Here is a 17,852-nt window from a genome sequence, read left to right as displayed (position 1 = left end):
GTATCCTGAGTCATTTCCAATCCTGAATTGTAACCTGCTACTTCCCTAAACCCCATAATCGTGAGTACGGTCTTTGAGTCCTGTGTGGCCATTGCAATGAATTATCAAACTCAGTGGAGAAGTAGAGAGAGCCATGGGTGGACGGCTGGTGTCAGAATTGGTAAAAAGGTTGGAGGGTAAAAGCAGCCCTAGGCTGTTGATATTGATATTCTCTCCTCCCCCTCCTGAAGTTAGAGGAGGTCAGACTCCTCCACCAAGCCATTTTTACAGTTGGTATCAGAAGCGGAATTCCTTGCAATGGCTCCAGACTCATAGAAGCATGAGATTTTGTAAGACAAAGAATGAAGGGAAGTAAAACTTTTGATTCCTAGATGGTTACTTTGGTTGTTGTTACCTGTAATGGTTGAAAGAAAAAAGATGTTACGCTGCATCTAAGGGAGAAAAGACACTTCTGGAGTGGCCTGGGGCAAATGTCAGGCCAGATAAGCAACATGATTGATAGGGGGCCAGGGTCTTCTGGTTCCACCCAGCCAGAGGCCAAGGTCATATGCATACGAATCAGAAAACAGTCAAGGTATGGAAAAGAAAAGCCGAAACTTCAATGTTTTTTAAAAGGGTTGTGTGTTTACTATGGATACTGACTGTTTCTCCCACCTGGAGTATGAAGGAAATAGATACTGGGTATTACAGATAACAGAGACCGTGTAAGTCCGCCTTCAGCCAATATTTGATTGGATATGCTAAAAGGGGAACTAGGAATTGCTCCAGAGAAACACAGGGTTTCAATGCAGTAGCCATGTGTATAGAGTACTAGGGAATTAGGTAGAAAATCTGAGCACCATTTGCATTTGAAAGGCCACAGAAACCCATCCAGAACCGCTGGGAGAAAAGAAAATTTGCACTTGAAGGAAGGACCTGCAATGGGGGGAAAAATGGCTGTTTCTGATTTTTGAATTTTGAGAAAGCGGTTCAGGCAAGAAAAGTCAGTGCCCATCAAAAGAACCCCTTTCTAGTACCGGAAGTTAAAGGGAGCTGGGGGGTAGAAAGTCTGGTATACTCGCTTGTGGTGACCACCTGGGTCCGCTCAATGAGTGGAAGTGGGGGAAATGAAGCAACAAAGAGGTGGGCTGAGTTTGGACATGTTCCACTGGCACCCACTGACCTAGCCCTTGGAAGCTAGGGATGAGAGACAGAAAGAAGAGGCTGGCTGGTCAGAAGTGCAGGGAGTTGTGTGGACTCCTGAGCCTACGGGTGGTGCCTGCTGACCTAGCCCACAAGAGGCTAAGGATGAGAAAGAAAGAGTTCACTGGTCTCAAAGTGCAGGGAGGTGTGTGAACTCCAAGCCTATGGCTGGGACCCACAGGGGCTAGGGATGAGCTGACCAGAACCCAACTGAATGAAGAGAAAGACGTTGTACGCCATGGGCTGGCGTAAATTGCTGCAATTTGATGGCTTGCTGTGGACTAGACTTTGCTTATGGATGCAGATATTCAAAGTTCCAACTGGAAAAGAAGCATACTGGTTTGACATTTCATAACATGGAGGAACCTGGAAGGTATTATGCTGAGCGAAATTAGTCAGAGGCAAAAGGACAAATATTGTATAAGACCACTATTATAAGATCTTGAGAAATAGTATAAACTGAGAAGAACACATACTTTTGTGGTTACGAGGGGGGGAGGGAGGGAGGGAGAGGGTTTTTTACTGATTAATTAGTAGATAAGAACTGCTTTAGGTGAAGGGAAGGACAATACTCAATACATGGAAGGTCAGCTCAACCAGACTGGACCAAAAGCAAAGAAGTTTCCGGGATAAAATGAATGCTTCAAAGGTCAGCGGAGCAAGGGCAGGGGTTTGGGGACCATGGTTTAAGGGGACTTCTAAGTCAATTGGCAAAATAATTCTATTATGAAAACATTCTGCATTCAACTTTGAAATGTGGCGTCTGGGGTCTTAAATGCTAACAAGCGGCCATCTAAGATGCATCAATTGGTCTCAACCCACCTGGATCAAAGGAGAATGAAGAACACCAAGGTCACAGGATAACTAAGAGCCCAAGAGACAGAAAGGGCCACATGAACCAGAGACTTACATCATCCTGAGACCAGAAGAACTAGATGGTGCGCGGCCACAATCGATGACTGCCCTGACAGGGAGCACAACAGAGAACCCCTGAGGGAGCAGGGGATCAGTGGGATGCAGACCCCAAATTCTCATAAAAAGACCATACTTAATGGTCTGACTGAGACTAGAGGAATCCAGGCGGTCATGGTCCCCAAACCTTCTGTTGGCCCAGGACAGGAACCATTCCCAAAGACAACTCATCAGACATGAAAGGGACTGGACAGTGGGTAGGAGCGAGATGCTGATGAAGAGTGAGCTAATTGTATCAGGTGGACACTTGAGACTGTGTTGTCATCTCCTGTCTGGAGGGGGGATGGGAGGATAGACAGAGTTGGAAGCCAGCAAAATTGTCACGAAAGGAGAACTGGAAGGGCTGACTCATTAGGGGGACAGCAAGTGGGAGTATGGAGTAAGATGTATATAAACTTATATGTGACAGTCTGACTTGATCTGTAAACGTTCACTTGAAGCTCAATAAAAGTTAAAAAAAAAAAAAAAGAGTACTGGTTTGATAGGGATGGGGAACTTAAACATTAGCTATTTAAAACAGGGAGAGATAAAGTCATGAAGTGGCTGGCTTACATGCTTTCATGGGTGCGCTTAGACTCAAAATGAGGGGAATAAGGGAGGATGATGCTGATACGATTATATGATTCAACGCGAGTGTTGACTGTTAACAGGGTTAATTGTGATTGTAAAAACTATAATTGTAGAAGCAGTAATTGTGAAAGAGTGGACTAAGGGGGAAACACTGCTGGACTGGAGAGCAGTGGCTGAACCTGAAGCCCCTTAAATGTTTTGCTACGCTGATACCTTGTGAAGCTCAAGCAAGGGAATAATCTCCCAGTTAAATTTTATCAAACACCAGAAAGTGTGAAGACAAGATGACTTTTGTAGAACCTGACCAGATTAGATGGATATCTGCAGCAGATCTGAATGGCTGGTACCCAAGTAACCGCACCCTGAGGACTCTTTGCCCTAAAGCAAAAAAAAGCAAACCCATTGCCATCAAGTCAATTCTGACTCATAGTGACTCTATAGGATACAGTAAAACTGCCCCATAGGGTTTCCAAGTAGCCGCTGGTGGATTCGAACTGCCGACCTTTTGGTTAGCAACCATAGCTCTTAATCACAGCACTGAAAGGGCTCCCTCTTTGCCCTGCTGAAGGACTAATTGTTAATGACTATTGTGGACTGGTAAAATGATTGGGAGAGGGAAGCTATCCTCCAAGCACGAAAGAACGATGGCTAGAAAAGCCAAGGAATAGCCTATGATGTGATGGATTGCTTTTATATGGCCTTTCTTGCCAAAACCAAACCCAACCCATTGCCATCAACTCGGTTCCAACTGATAGAGACCCTGTAAGACAGAGTAGAGCTGCCCCACAGGGTTTCCAAGAAGCAGCTGGTGGATCTGAACCAGACTTTTGGTTTGCAGCAAAGCTCTTTAGCCACTACGCCACCAGGGTTCCCCTTTCTCTCCATGGTCTTGTAACTCCCACCAAATGATTGGGTAGGATTATGCAAATAAGGTGCTTGTGGCCCACCAAGGGGAATGGACAGCTTGTTAATAATGCAAATAAGGTATGCGGCACCCTTGTGGGGGTGGGACCATGCAAACACGGTATATGGAACCCTAACAAGGGGATTGGTCAGTTTTGCCATCCCACTAGTCTTAAAAGAGAGCCAATTCCAGAGCAGGGGGGAACCTCACTACCACCAGAAAGAATAAATAGGAGTAGAGCATGTCCTTTGGACCTGGGATCCCTGCTGAGCTCTCCTAGACCCAAGAGACAGAGTGAGAGTGCTCTAACACTGGTGTCAGAGAGAGACTGCAAGAAGTAGTAGCAGACAAATAGTGGCAGCAAAAGCAGCAGAATCAGGAGACCAGCAGGAAATGGTGCAGTAGGCATCCCAGCCCATGGAGCGAGAAAGCTGAGCACCTTTAGACAGGAGGTTTGCTGGGAGAGTGGGGTGCCTTGGGGCACTTGGGGGAGGCTAGGTTCCTGACCCATGGAGCAAGAGAGCTGAACACCTTCAGGCAGGAGGCTTCCTGGTGGAGTTGGGTGCCTCCCAGCACTTATCAACAGAGCGAAAAGAGCTTTGTAACATTTGCCCAAGTAGGGCAAAGGCTGGGCCAAGGGGCCAGAGAGAGGCCTGCCCACAGGCACGGCTGAGAACAAGCTGTTCTGATAGAAGAACTGTATCCTGAGTCGTTTGTAATCCTGAATTGTAACCTGATACTTCCCCAATAAACCCCATAATCACAAGTATGGTCTTTGAGTTCTGTGTGGCTACTGCAATGAATTATCAAACCCAGCAGAGAAGTAGAGAGAGCCGTGGGAGGGATGGTTGGTGTCAAAATTGGTAAAAAGGTTGGAGCATAGAGGCCTGCTGACCTCCCACTCATAGCAATCAGCCTTAGGCTGTTGATCTTGACTCTCTCTCCTCCCCCTCCTGAAGTCTGAGGAGGTCAGATGTGTCTTAAAAAAAAAAAAAAAAAAAACCAGATGCCTCTACCAATCCCTTTTTACAGCACTTTACTGTTACCACTAGGCCTAAAAAACTAAAACCCTATTAACAAGAGGTACACACTTAAGGTTGTAAAGGCCTAGGAATAAATAAGGATTCCACCCAGATATCTATACATCAGATAAAAGGCCAAAAACAAAAATCAGTACAGAAGGGAGAGACAAGATTTTATTCCACGCAAATCCAGGTGCCCATATGAACCTGAAGACCAACCCTAACTTCTTAGAATGAATACTTAGTGGGCACTGAGAAACAAAGAGGTTAAAACAACATGAATCACAATCAAACACTGACAAAAAGCAGTCAGTTAAGCCTACAGGATTCAAATTCTACGAGGCCCCATTTCTGGTAATAAAGAAACCTGATGGCAGCCAGATTCATCATATGATGACTCCAGTGACCTCATTATTTCATCACCAAAGAAAATCAGATATCACCTTGAGCAATAAGAAGTGTAAAAAGAAAAATCTAGAACAGGCAATAACGGTAGTTTTTAGGTTACTGCATAATATCTACACTTTTTCAAAGACCAGGCTTATAGCCTAAATTTACAGCTAATTCAATCCATCATTTTTTTTTCCCTACATGGTGATTTGACTTTTCATAGAAGTGTAGAAGCTTACAGGCACGGCCAAATAGTACACAAGCATATTGGTTTATTAGACTAACAATCAAACCCAATAAACCAATTGGAAAGCACCAAAATGAAGATAAAAAGCATACATGTATCTGGCAATCAGTTTTATAAATTACAATGCCCCCCCCCCAAAAACAAACAAGCAAAAAAAAAAAAAAAAAGAAAATCCTGGGTTTAGCTTTTACTATACCATTTCACCAGTACTAACTGCATTATAGGAGCCCTGGTGGTGCAACGGTTAAGCACTCAGCTACTAACTGAAAGGTTGGTAGTTCAAACCTACCCAACCTTTCTTCCATGGAAGAAAGACCTGGCAATGTGCTCCCATAAAGACAGCCTAGAAAACCTTATGGGGCAATTCTATTCCATCACATGGGGTAGCTATGAGTCAAAATCGACTCGAAGACACCTGACAACAACAACCACATTACACCAAACTTACAATCACACATGCATTCCTCTCAGCAAACAGGTATTTTTCAATGATTGTGAAAATTCACAATCTCTACAAATATCTGCCAACTGAATAGGAAGCTAGAGTACCAGGACTACTGGCTGCCATTTCCATCAGTTCTCTGAAAATGATTACAAAGTTGACAAATGAACAAATCTTACAGAAAGAAGTAACCAGAAATGATGTTCGCTGTTCTAACAACAGTAGTGAATCCAATAGATAATGATGGGTAAGGAAAAGGCATTAAAAAAAAAAAAAAAAAAAGACAGCTCTACCAATTTGGTTGATAAAACATAATTAGTATAAGTACTGGATCTTGACTGCATTTTACGGTTTCTATGAAGGGAAACAAAGAACTGTTGAACTTCAAAGTGAAGCACTAAGTCCTGAATCATTTACTTAAAGCCTTTTTGAAAGTCCGCTCTGGATCTGCTAAAGATGGCAAAAGGGACTTCTAATGAGTGACTAGCAAGAAAGCTCTTCTCCAGCTAGATCTTAAACATACAATTATGGAGACAGCAATAGATGAAAAACTAACAAATCTGGAGTCCCTGCCAATTTCAACATCTGAGGTATTTTCCTTTGTAGGTAAATAGTAATAGAGCTACTCTATTACTGCTAAGTAGAGAGGTCTCAGAAGTATTTTCAGATCTACTTAGCTAGAATACTATTTTTTCCTTATATGTCTACAACCCAGGGCCTCGGGCATCTCCTTTCTGGCAGCCATGACCGCCACATAAAATACACTGTAAAGGCTTTGCAAACAGAGACCCTCAGTCCTAGACAAGTTACTTAACTTCCTTGAATCTCATCAGTAAAATGTACACTGTAGTACCTGTATCACAGGATTGAGAAGATTAAAGCACCAAGGATTACGGGAAGTAATATCCCCATCCCATAGCCCCATGCTTCAAGCTAGTATCAACAACCATCTGAACCAGCCAGAAAATACTCTGAAAAATCATTTTATGGACAAACCATTATTTGGGAATGCAAAATCTGGTTGCATACCACTAATGAGGGAGGGGGAGGAGAGAACTGCAAAAAGCAGAGCTGGCAGCAATAGTTGGAAACAACTTCAAATATGCAGGCCTCCAGTTTCTTGGCGATGGTTCAGATTTACTTCCGTGTACACACTTTGGCCCTGGTGGCTCACCTGGCAGTCATGTGCCCAAAACAAATCTTTACACTTTGAACTAGGGGCGAAGGGGAGAAGGTGAGGTCTGAATTTTCTCACAGGTGAAATCCATGAGCACAGGACGGTGCCTGAGAGGAAGATGAGAATTTCCTAGAAAAAAAAAGTTTTAAAATGACAGTGCAGGAGGCCTTTTCCTCTTCACTGAGCTGCAGAGCATTCCCCTAAATCCTCTAAACAAATATAATAGTTGGCATAAATTTAGAGGACAAAAAGAAAATCAGACATTCCCTTCACCCAACTTTCCTATATTCCCAGGAAAGTGGCAATGATTTAAAAAACAAGTCTACCTCACTTTACGTAGTTAAAGTGTTCCAAAGGGATTCTGTGTTATGTTCTTGGGTAAAAAGAATTCCCAGTTGCATAATAAATAAGAGCGAGGACTCCAGATTTGAAACCACGTTCTACCACTTAATAGCTTACCCACCTTGGGCAAGTTACTTGACCACTCTGTGCTTCAGTTTCCTCACCAGTAAAATGGCAATAATACTAGTGCCTTCGTCAAAGAGTCGTTATAAGGATACAATGAGTTAATATTTGTCAAGTGCTTGGAACAGCATATGGCACAAAGTACTATAAAAGCGACTAAAATAAATAAAAAATATATAAAAGCGACTATTAAATAAAAATAAGCAAATCCCTAATGAACCTTTTTAGTACATATTTTAATCTAAGCATATAGCAAATGACGGCCTTAAATCTCATCCAAAGAGAATGAGTTCTCCAATTGGTCAAAACGTAGCGCTTTATAAGCAACGGTTTGAAGTCAGAGACCCCTGGCTCTGCAATCCACTGTGTGTTCCCGGGCGGGTCACTTTACTCTCTCTCTGAACTTTAGCTTCTTCATTTGTAAAATGGGAATAACAACAATTATCCACCAGGCATGCTGTCAAAGTAAACTGAGACTATATAGATGCAAAGTTCTTGACACATATAGAGGAGTACTAAGTGCTCAATAAAAGTGAAAATCTCCCCCCACCTCCAGTACACATGTACACACCCACCTACAAGATAGCCTGCAGCAACAGCTCTGAGCAAGTCTCTAGTGAGTTAACTGCCTCAAACACTGCAATAATGGCTGGGCTTGGCCTTAAAATCTTACCACAGCTGTAGGGCAACCTGAAGAAGCAGGAATCAGGCAGCTGGACCTAACAAAGGGAAGAGTCAATGCACAGATTTAATGAGGCAGGACCAGAGGAAGAATGGGGAACACAATACTGATACTTAGGAATAAACCCAGGACTCTTGCTCCTCCCAGGCCCAGCAAAGAGTTAAAGATCTAAAGACAAACCGCAGAAAGTCTAAGAATCTTCCAGTGATTCAAGTAAACAGCCCTGAACTGATCTGTTTTGTAAGATTTTCTGGTCATCAAACTTTATAAGTCGGTCTCAACTGTAATTTAAAGGGAAAAATAATGTGAGAAATGGATTGTGTGTTAAAGGAAACTGAAAATCACAATGAATGCTTACTCCAGGTGAAAGGAAAACAGGGTCAACAGGGTGGTTCACAGGACAAACAGGGCTGTAGGGCAAGCAGCACCCTCTTTAGAAGGATTCTGCTGAAGTCCCATCTCCAAATAAACAAGTCTACTATAGGGTCCCTATGGGTCAGAATTGACTCGACGGCACTGGGTTTTTTTATTTTCTAATTTTCTGCCACCTCAAGTAACACTACTACTTTTTCTACCTTGTCACAGTAAGAATAGAAAGTTTCCGTTTTATAAAATAAGTTCCTTAAAAAAATTAAAAGTCCTGAGATTTTAAACCTTCTTTATAACTGAAAAGAACTGTAATTAGGAGATCTGGCTGTAGACACTCAAAGCTGAAAGACACAAAACGCACAAAAGAAAGGAAATAATTTTACTTTCTTAATTCTAGTGAGGACACCCCCATTGCTGTCGAGTTGATTCTGACTCAGCAACCATACAGAACAGGGCAGACCTGCCCCATAGAGTTTCCAAGGCTGTAATCTTTAGGGAAACAGACTGCCACATTTTTCTCCTGTGGAGCCGCTGGGTGGGTTCAAAGCACCAACTTTTGGTTAGCAGCCAGGCACTTAACTACTGCACCACCAGGGCCCCTCTCATAAGGACAAGCACTTAATATAATAATGCATTCCAAAAATAAAATGAATGTTACTAATTCAACATCAGTGAGTGCTCGATGAATGCTGACTACTGATATCCCTGGGTGGTACAAACGGTTAACATGCTCAGTTGCTAACTAAAGGGTGGAGGTTCAAGTCTACCCAGAGGCACCTTGGAAGAAAGGCCTGGTGATCTACTTCAAGAAAATCAGCTACTGAAAGCCTGATGGAGCACAGTTCTACTCTGACACACACAGAGTTGTCCTGAGTCAGAGTTGGCTCTACAGCAACTGGCTACTGCGACTGATCCTATTTGTGGGACACACACTTGGAGCTGCTTTTCCAGGCACGATAAAAGGTCTGACTGATCCCCAGGCACCCTGGCGTCTCCTGGTCACCACTGGTAGAGATGAGGGTGCTGTGGCGCCATGACTGGACCCCATCACACACGGAGGCAGTCACAGCCTCAGTCTTGCAAGAACCATCCTGAGCTGACCAACTCGACTGCCTGGGCTAGATGAAGCCTAGCTGTTTGAAGATGGGCTTTTCTTTCCCAGTAGTTAAGTTCAGTATATCTCCTGTCTTAATTTTATTTTCATTTTTCATCTTAACTAATGACAATGCTCTTTGAAGAATGTGAGAGCCCAACAGGAAAAGTGCTGTGAAATCAGTTAGTGTGATGGAGTTTGATGCTGTCATTGACTAATAGAGGCCAAGACCTCTCTGGAGTAGGACCCTGACTGCCCCCACAACTGTCAAAAATAAATAAATGGTTCCATGTGATGCTTTTATCGTGTTTGGCTTTAAATTGACTCTACAGATGTAGTATTTGTGTAGTTAGACAAAGTGGCAGTCTGAGCCAAGGCAGAAAGATCCAGGTCCAGACCTCACACCCACACTCCAAACACAGAAAACTAATGGATGAAATACAACAAAAGAAATGTTCTCATAGATAGCTGAACTCCAAAGAAAGAAAGAAAAATACGGAGCTGTGAAAGCAACAAATCAGAAACCAACAAGGAGACAGAGAAAATGTGCTGCATATACTTCATAAAACTCCACTGGACCCTTTAATGTTTATGTAAAAAATGTGACACCATGAAACATAATCAGACTGTTACAGGTTGATTTGTGTCTCCTGTTCCCCGCCACCCCCCCGCCCCAAATATGTTCAAGTCCTAATCTCTGGTACCTGTGACTGTGACTGTCTTTGGAAATAGCATCTCTGCAGATGTAATTAGTTAATATGAGGTCATACCAGAGTAAGATGGGCCCTAATTCAATAAGGCTGGTGTTCTTACGAAAGAGACACACAGAGAAGAGAAACTTATGTGAAAACACAGAGACAAAGAAGGAAGACAGCCATATGAAGATGGGGCAGAGATTGGAATTATGCTGCCACAAGGCAAGGACCTAGGACCACCAGTACCCAGTTTGTGGTACTTTGTTACACAGCCCAAGGAAACTAATACACAGACTAACAAATGAGACTGAATAATCAAAGAAAAACTCAGCTTGGCATATCTAGATTCTTGTCTAGGACCCCAATAAAGATGGTGGGAAAACACCATTTAAAGTGGGTATTCTTTAATTACAACCTAAAGAAAGCTCGTTACTCAAGTCCCTGGAGCATCTTTATAAGGCTTTCTTGTCCACAAGGCCATCTACTGCAGTGGAAAAACTAAAAAAAAAAAAAAAAAAAAGGCAGGGGGAGGGGGTGGGGGGGGATGGGAAGAGGGTTAGAAGGCCAGCTGCACTAATCTGTACACTCACAGATGGGAACACTTAATTTGCAAATGGCCTGATGAACCAGCACAAACTTGGGACTCTGTTTAGAAATATTCATTCAACTAACTATAGACTTCATTGGGATTAAATAAACATATGTCCTTAACAAAAAGGATCATCACTCCTGATTCGTCAAAGGTTGCAAGCATCTGCCCCCATCAGATGATTCAAGCAGTCCCAGGTTTACCAAGTCCTTGGCGTGTGCCAGGCATTATGTGCTTCACGTATTTTAGCTCATTTGATGCTCGAGCCGCCTTAGGAGGTAGGTACTATCCCAGCTGCTATTATACATATGAAGACACAGATGCTCAGAGGTTATGAAGCTTGCCTAAGTCAAAAGAGACAGCAGAGTTGGGTCAGAGCCTGACTCTTAGCCACCATGTTATGCCCTCACCTGGTAAGTAAGCCAGGAGGCAGTTCTGCTTCCTGGATCATCACCACTGTTTTTAATAGGGGTAATAACATCACAAGTAAAGCAGAGACAACTGACTTGTCTTAAAAAATCTTTTTTTGGTTTGTAAACTAAACAAACTTGATCTACAAATTACTAAGAAAAGATAAATATGAAGCCATACCATATAATTTCTAGTATTACACCTATTAATTCTAACCACACCAAAGTTATGTGATGATATTCTATGAATGTAACATATTATATGACATAATTTTCTATACCACAGAAAATCTCAAGTAATCTTTTGGAAATCAGAGTGGGGAATATTTTCTGAGAGCTCTCCAGAACAGACCAAGTTTTTGCCCACAGGAGAGTCTGAAGTTCCCAAGGACAAATCCTCTACTCTCTACTTTTGGGGTTTCCTTCGTGCCTCTGGACTATGAAACCCAGTAATTTACTTTCCCTACAGAAGACTAGGGCAGAAATAGCCTTGACTTCCTATTTGCAAACCAAAACTCACAGCTGTTTGGGGTGAGCAAACCCATGAGGAAAAAACATTCTGAAGGGATTTTTCTGGCCAAAGAAGGAACTCTCACTGGGGCCATAACCTCCCTAGACAAATGAACATGCTGAAGCTGACTGGATACAAACTAAATTCCTCAGACCACAAGACTGTTTCACTGTTTCCTGTCTCTAATTTTTGCAACTAAGAAGAACCAGTGAAAACCTAACTTCAATTCGAGAATTCAGAAAAAGGGAGACCACTGACTTATTAAACTTCTATAAATTATCTTTCACTACAAATAGATGCCCTACTCAGGTTAAGATTAGCCCAACTCTAGATTTGTAGATATAAAGTCATCATGCAGAAGTCATTTCTAGGCTTGTTACTTTTTTCTTTCTTTCTTTTTTTAAAACAAGGGAACCAAATTCTGCCTACAGCAATTCCAAAGTAAAGGAATACGGTTGCCACCGCCAAGAAAATCATACGTAAGAGGAGTACCTGATGAAGTTCTTTTGAAACTATTTTTAACTAAGGAGACTGAGTGGAAGATCCAGAAAACTGCTATCTTAGTGGAGAGTTGTTTTGTTAACGTTTTTCTTTTTGCGTTCTCTTAGGAGAGCGGGAACCTTAGATCAGGCAAGTCCACAAGATTCTGTTTCCAGGCCTTCTCAGTCTACAGTCCTTACATGGTCAGTGTTACCCTCTTCCTTAAGATATTAAAACCATTTTTGCTCAAAATAGACACATTCAAAAGAAACCTGGACAATAGGAGGGTAAAAGTAAAAGGGTCAGCATGAGAAAAAGCTGCTATGCCATTATGATCCCCACACCGCAGATCCATTCCAGGGGTGAATAAAGGACCCTATGACCAAGAGAACAGTTAAGTTAAACACTTAAAAAAAGAAGTCTGAACTCCTTATATAAACATTAGGAACTTTTCTTAAAAACAATGAATTACTTTTCATATCTTCTGACATTTAGGAGAACCTGTTATCGTCCCCCAAATGAGGCATTTTTTTCCCAAAATTTCTCATTCCTCATTCCTATTTCAGGCTCTTTTCATAGTTGGACAGCCTTCTTACCACAAATGATGGAGTAATAACTAGTTTATAATCACTTTTACTGCCACTGTCTATAAATTTTCATATTTCTCCAGCAAGCCTCCTTGGCTTCCTCTTATTCACTCTTCTCATGCTTGAGAAATTAAGAATAGAATTTTCCTAAACCATTACACAACCTCCTCCTCAACTACAGCCTTTGGTTTCTTTGTGCTTCTGAATCATGGAGTGCATTTCACTTTACCTTTCCATTCACACACATTGGTATTAGCTCCTAATTCAATTTACAGCTTTAGGTTATTATATGACATGTTTTCTTTTAACATTTTCCCTTTCTCAAATATTTTTGCCCTTTAGTGGATAGAATTCAATTTTAACACAAATCTGACTGCATTCTTATGTAGAAGCTGCTCTACTGGAAAGCAGTAGTCTCATTATAACCCTAAATATATCAAACTCTCCTTCATTACATAAGAATTTGAGTGCCTGCTAGGTGCCCAGGGCTAAAAAAATACCCTGAGCTTGAAAGATGTTTAATACGGCGCCTGTCCCCAGCACTTGAAGGCACTGGTTTTTTTTTTTGACCCCGGCTTCAGTTTCAGAGCGAAGGCATGTATCCATTAAATAATGAGCAAATGAGACCGTATTATACAAAGCAAAATCCATGCTATCCAGAACCTCGGGAGGACTAGACGCTTTGCATAACTATGCTTTCTAGACAACCTATTGTTCACCCTTTTAAATTACAAAAATTATATTTGAATCATGTAGATAGAAATCTAAAATACATTTATGTCTTTCCTACTTTCATTAATAAGTTATATTCAATATAATCTTTGATGGCTAAGAGTCATAATAAACACAAATTAAAGCCCTCAGCTACAGTACAAGGATGCCTGGGGGCCTGACCAGGTGTGCAAGGATATATACATTTATGTTAATAGTTTCAAATTACTGGGGCTGGGATAAAATATAATAGATTTTTACTGCATTTTCTGTCTCTTATTTTGTCAGTCTGTCACACAGGCATATACTACTATAAACTCTGTAAGGGTGAACCACCCATGTATCAGGAGAAGGACTAATTTTGGTAGAGTGCCTACCATGTGCCAGGAATGAGAGAAATTTTGCAGTGCATTGAGCAGTTGGCCTGGCACAAAGTAGGTGATGAGTAAACACTTGGTAAATGAATGGCATTAATGTGCCTGCCTGAGCAGGTCCTCTTCCTTATTTACTTTCTACTCTGCTATGGGTTGGAAAGATATCCAAGTGTGGAAGTACACCATTTAGGATGTGTCCCGCATGGGACTTTGCACATAGCAGGTGAGGTACGGCAAAAATGTATGTGCTGAACTGAACTGAGCATGGCTAACAATGAGCACTTACAATGTGCCACAAATTTGCTGAAAGTTCCCTACACACATCATCTAAGACAATACCTATTAAGGCAGATAATATCACCCCCACTTTATGGATGCAGAAATTAAAGCTCAAGGTGGTTAAGTAACTCTTACAAAGTCCAGTAGCTACGCAGTGGTGGCAGCGGAACATAAATCCAGGCAGTCTAAGTGCGGAACAACTGGTCTTAAGCAGAATGCTATACTGCCTCTGAATAAACACACAGAATATAAGTTAGGCTGGAAGAATATGAACTTCATCTATGTGTTTTCTTTCTATTAGAAATCTTTGCTGACTTTCTGATTCTCGGGTGTATTTTCAGTAGCAATAAACTGTGAAAGCTAGGCAAGCAAAGAATTGTCGATAAGTAAGCTAACACTACAGATGATATATTCCAAAGTAGAAGCCTGAGACATCTGTGTGTATTAGGGTCATCAGGGAGGGCTTTAAGAAGTTAAGACCTAAGCCCAAGTAGAATGAGAGAAGAGACGGGCAGAGAGAAGGGGGCACAAAGTACAAAGCCATTGTAGAATAAGGAGGGTCATAATAGATGAGTAAACATAAGCACACATGGGGTTTGGAACATTTATACCCTCTGCAGCTTTAAGCCCCCATTCCTGCCAGTTTTACTCAGTCACTCAAAGAGCTGCACCAATGCAGGATTGCAGTTGGCAGGACTGGTGGGGTGGGAGACAGCAGCTAAGACAAAAACCAACTCTAAAGTTTTGATTCTATAGCCGTATTAACGTTATGACTCCACAGCTAACTCAGGGTCCTTGAAGTGGGGGTACAGAGGGCCTACCTTTCACTATTTCTAAGCCTAAAAAGGGAGGACGTGCTGACCTGGGATTATTTAAATGCATGGTCTCATTTGCTCAGAAATCTTTCACTCATTTTAACCAGAGTCACCACTGAGATGGTTGTAATTAATGACACACCTATTATAACTAGTGCCTGCACATCCTCCCTGCCCCTAGGAGTCGCAGGAATGAGAGGCTAGGGCAGTTCTAGGCCTTCTGGTGTTTCAACACCACACACAGGAGTAAGTCAGGCGTCAGCTCTTTTACTCAGGAGAATGGAGACACCACCCACCCTTTATGACAGACACAGAACACATACATGAGCATGAGGCCCAAAGTAAAAACACTGTGCTCAACGGAGATTTCCTAGTCTTGCAAAACTATGTGACAGCTAAATCTCAACAAAATTCCAACAGTCCCTGAGCGAGGGCACTAAGAGTGACTTGACCTGTACTTGGGGGGAGGAGATATATGAAAGTTTCTCGCTTCAGCAGAGTATGCTGCAGGTTTAAGACATCTCTGGCAAACCTCCAAATACTGCATCTTTCCATTCATTAGAGGCAGACACATCTCCAAACTTCTATAGTCTTTCCCCATCTCTCGGACATCATAACTGCAAAGTATGGAAGTAATCCAGGTTAAGACTCAAAACCTGATTCGTACATTCAATGCACATTTACAGAGCACCTGTGAGTTGTCAGGCACTGACCTCAGTGCTGGAAATATAAACATGAGAAGGGCTAAGTCATTCTGAATTCAGATCCATCCATTATTTTGCTTTATCGCACCCAACCACAGTCAAGGCTCCAGGTGGGAAATTCTCTTTAAGAGTTGGAATTGACTCAACAGCAATGGGTTTGGCTTAATTTAGCGTTCCGCTAGCGCCATTCCTTTCCCACTTTTGTGCTTCTAACCATGGTGTGCCCACCTGGAAAGCTCTAGCTCACAGGACTTCGCCTATCCAAGTCCTTGCATCCTTCAAGGCCAGCTAAAGTCCCCCTTCTCCTGGAAGCCTCCCCTGACCCCCATGTCATCCGAAAGCAATCTCTCCTTTCTCCAAACTACTAACAATTACAGTGAGTACCAATCAGTTTATTTAGAAATTTATGGTTTTCTACTTCATGGTTTTATTTATTCGTCAAATATTTAGTACTTACTATGTGCTGGCATTGTTTTACAGGATGGGGAGACAGCAGTGAATAGCACACGGTTTTGCCTCCCAAAAGACGCTCCTGGGGAGAGTTAGTTCCCTTACACTGCTTTTTAAGATCCTTCTGTATACACCTGGGTTGGTACTCAGTGTTTAAAACTTAACAATTTATTAAAACCTCGTTCAAGCACATTCAAATCGCAGTTAAATAAACTAATGGGGAACAAATGCTAACGAAGCCATTTCTAAATGAACTTCCACATCTTAAAAACCTCAAAGAACAAGGAAGGAAAAGAAAACAGGGTATGAAAGCGCTGCTGAAATAACAAAATTTAACTCGCAATGACGAAGGACCTTCAAACCCCCTTCCAAGCCACAAACAGTGGCCTTTTCCTTCAATCCTTTCAACTCTAGACCTAAGTGTTTATTTTAACAACAGATCTTGGAAAAGTTTAAAGAACCCCTCCGTTTCCTAAACAACTCTTTCTAAATCTTTATTTCTTGATGAATAAATCCCCTGATGAATCCTGCATATGTCACTAACAGACTAATCCAGTGAAGTGCAGTACAAGGAACTAGAATTCGAACTTCAAGCGCAAGGCGGGCTCAAAGAAGAACACTTTGAACCTGATAAATCCAAAGACAATTTTAATATAAACAAAAGCCAGGTCCTGCAGAGCCTGGAAGAAGGTTTTAAGTTCCTAAAGAATCAACAGAATTTCTTCCAGGAGAGCCGCGAAATTCTGCAAGGCGTGGGAGTTTCGGCAGGAGGTGAGGGAGATTTAAAATACTTATTTTTTTGCTCTAAATCGGCTTGTGAGATGCCACAGCTGGCACCCTATACCGGGTAAAGGTGAAGCCGAGCTGTGCCATGCGGCGGAGGGTGCCACCTGGGCACTCCCACCATTCTTCGCACCCGGGTAGGACACGGGAGGAAAGCCCGTGGCCGCGCGGACCCGGACCAGCGCCCCCTCCAGTTCTCGGTCCGGTGGGCCGCCTGTCCTCGCCCCGCTCAACCCGCAGCCCACCCCGCCCAGGTCTCAGGAGCCCCGACCTCTCTGGGGACCAGGAGATGGGCGGGAGAGGGGGATCTCCAGGCGGCGGCCCGGTCCCCGCGCGTACCCACCTGAGCAGACTGGAGAGGGGGTGGCTGGAGGAGCCGAGGCCGCCGCCGCCGCCGCCGCCACCGCCGCCGCCGCCGCCGCCCCCGGAGCCGCCTCCGCCACCGCCGAAGCCGGAGGAGAGCCGCTTCCCGGACAGCAGCTTCTCCACCGCCGGGAGGTGCCCGGTGCGGGCCGCCTCCAGCAGCTCCTGCTCCTTCCCCATCCCCAGGGCCGACGCCCCCTAGACCCCAGCCCCGGGGCCGCAGCAGAGCCCGAGCAGGCTCCCAAACTTTCCGTCTCCGGGCAACGCACCCCCCAAACCGGCCGGGGACACCACCCCCCTCCCCCCCGCCTTTTCCCCACGCGCGCGTCACTTCCGGGATCTGGCGTCACGCGTCACCGCGCCCCCGAGCCCCGCCCCCTTGCCCACCTAGCTGGGCGGGGCTGGGAGGGCGGGCTCAGGTGGCTGGGCCAACGCGAAGTGGACTCCGCTGTAGGGATAGGGCTCGAGGGGCCAGGGGACGACACCGTGTGGCCATTCGCTATCCAAGTGGAAGGGGACAAACGAGGTCTACCTGTACACGCCTCCCAAAGTGCGCTCCTTTACCGAAGGTTTTGGGAGCCCACGG

The 17,852-nt window shown here is 43.5% G+C and overlaps 1 protein-coding gene across 8 annotated transcripts in view; it reads right to left on the bottom strand.

Annotated features, from left to right (window-relative positions):
- Positions 1-17,513, bottom strand: part of ANKS1A (ankyrin repeat and sterile alpha motif domain containing 1A) — a 201,565-nt gene extending 184,052 nt beyond the window's left edge. For 3 of the 8 annotated variants that reach the window (XM_023540160.2, XM_023540156.2, XM_023540165.2), the window contains exon 1: positions 17,247-17,511. In XM_023540160.2, coding sequence (XP_023395928.2) covers positions 17,247-17,446 — 200 coding nt within the window. In that variant the 5' untranslated portion in view covers positions 17,447-17,511. Of the gene's footprint in view, positions 1-17,246 lie in introns of all 8 variants that reach the window. The other 5 variants (XM_023540158.2, XM_023540159.2, XM_023540164.2 and 2 more) reach the window with 4 other exon arrangements.
- Positions 17,514-17,852: the final 339 nt, after the last annotated feature.

Source organism: Loxodonta africana, chromosome 1 (assembly GCF_030014295.1).
Source record: "Loxodonta africana isolate mLoxAfr1 chromosome 1, mLoxAfr1.hap2, whole genome shotgun sequence".
In the NCBI taxonomy this organism is placed as follows: Eukaryota; Metazoa; Chordata; class Mammalia; order Proboscidea; family Elephantidae; genus Loxodonta; species Loxodonta africana.
This window is presented reverse-complemented; position numbering and strand designations above follow the sequence as displayed.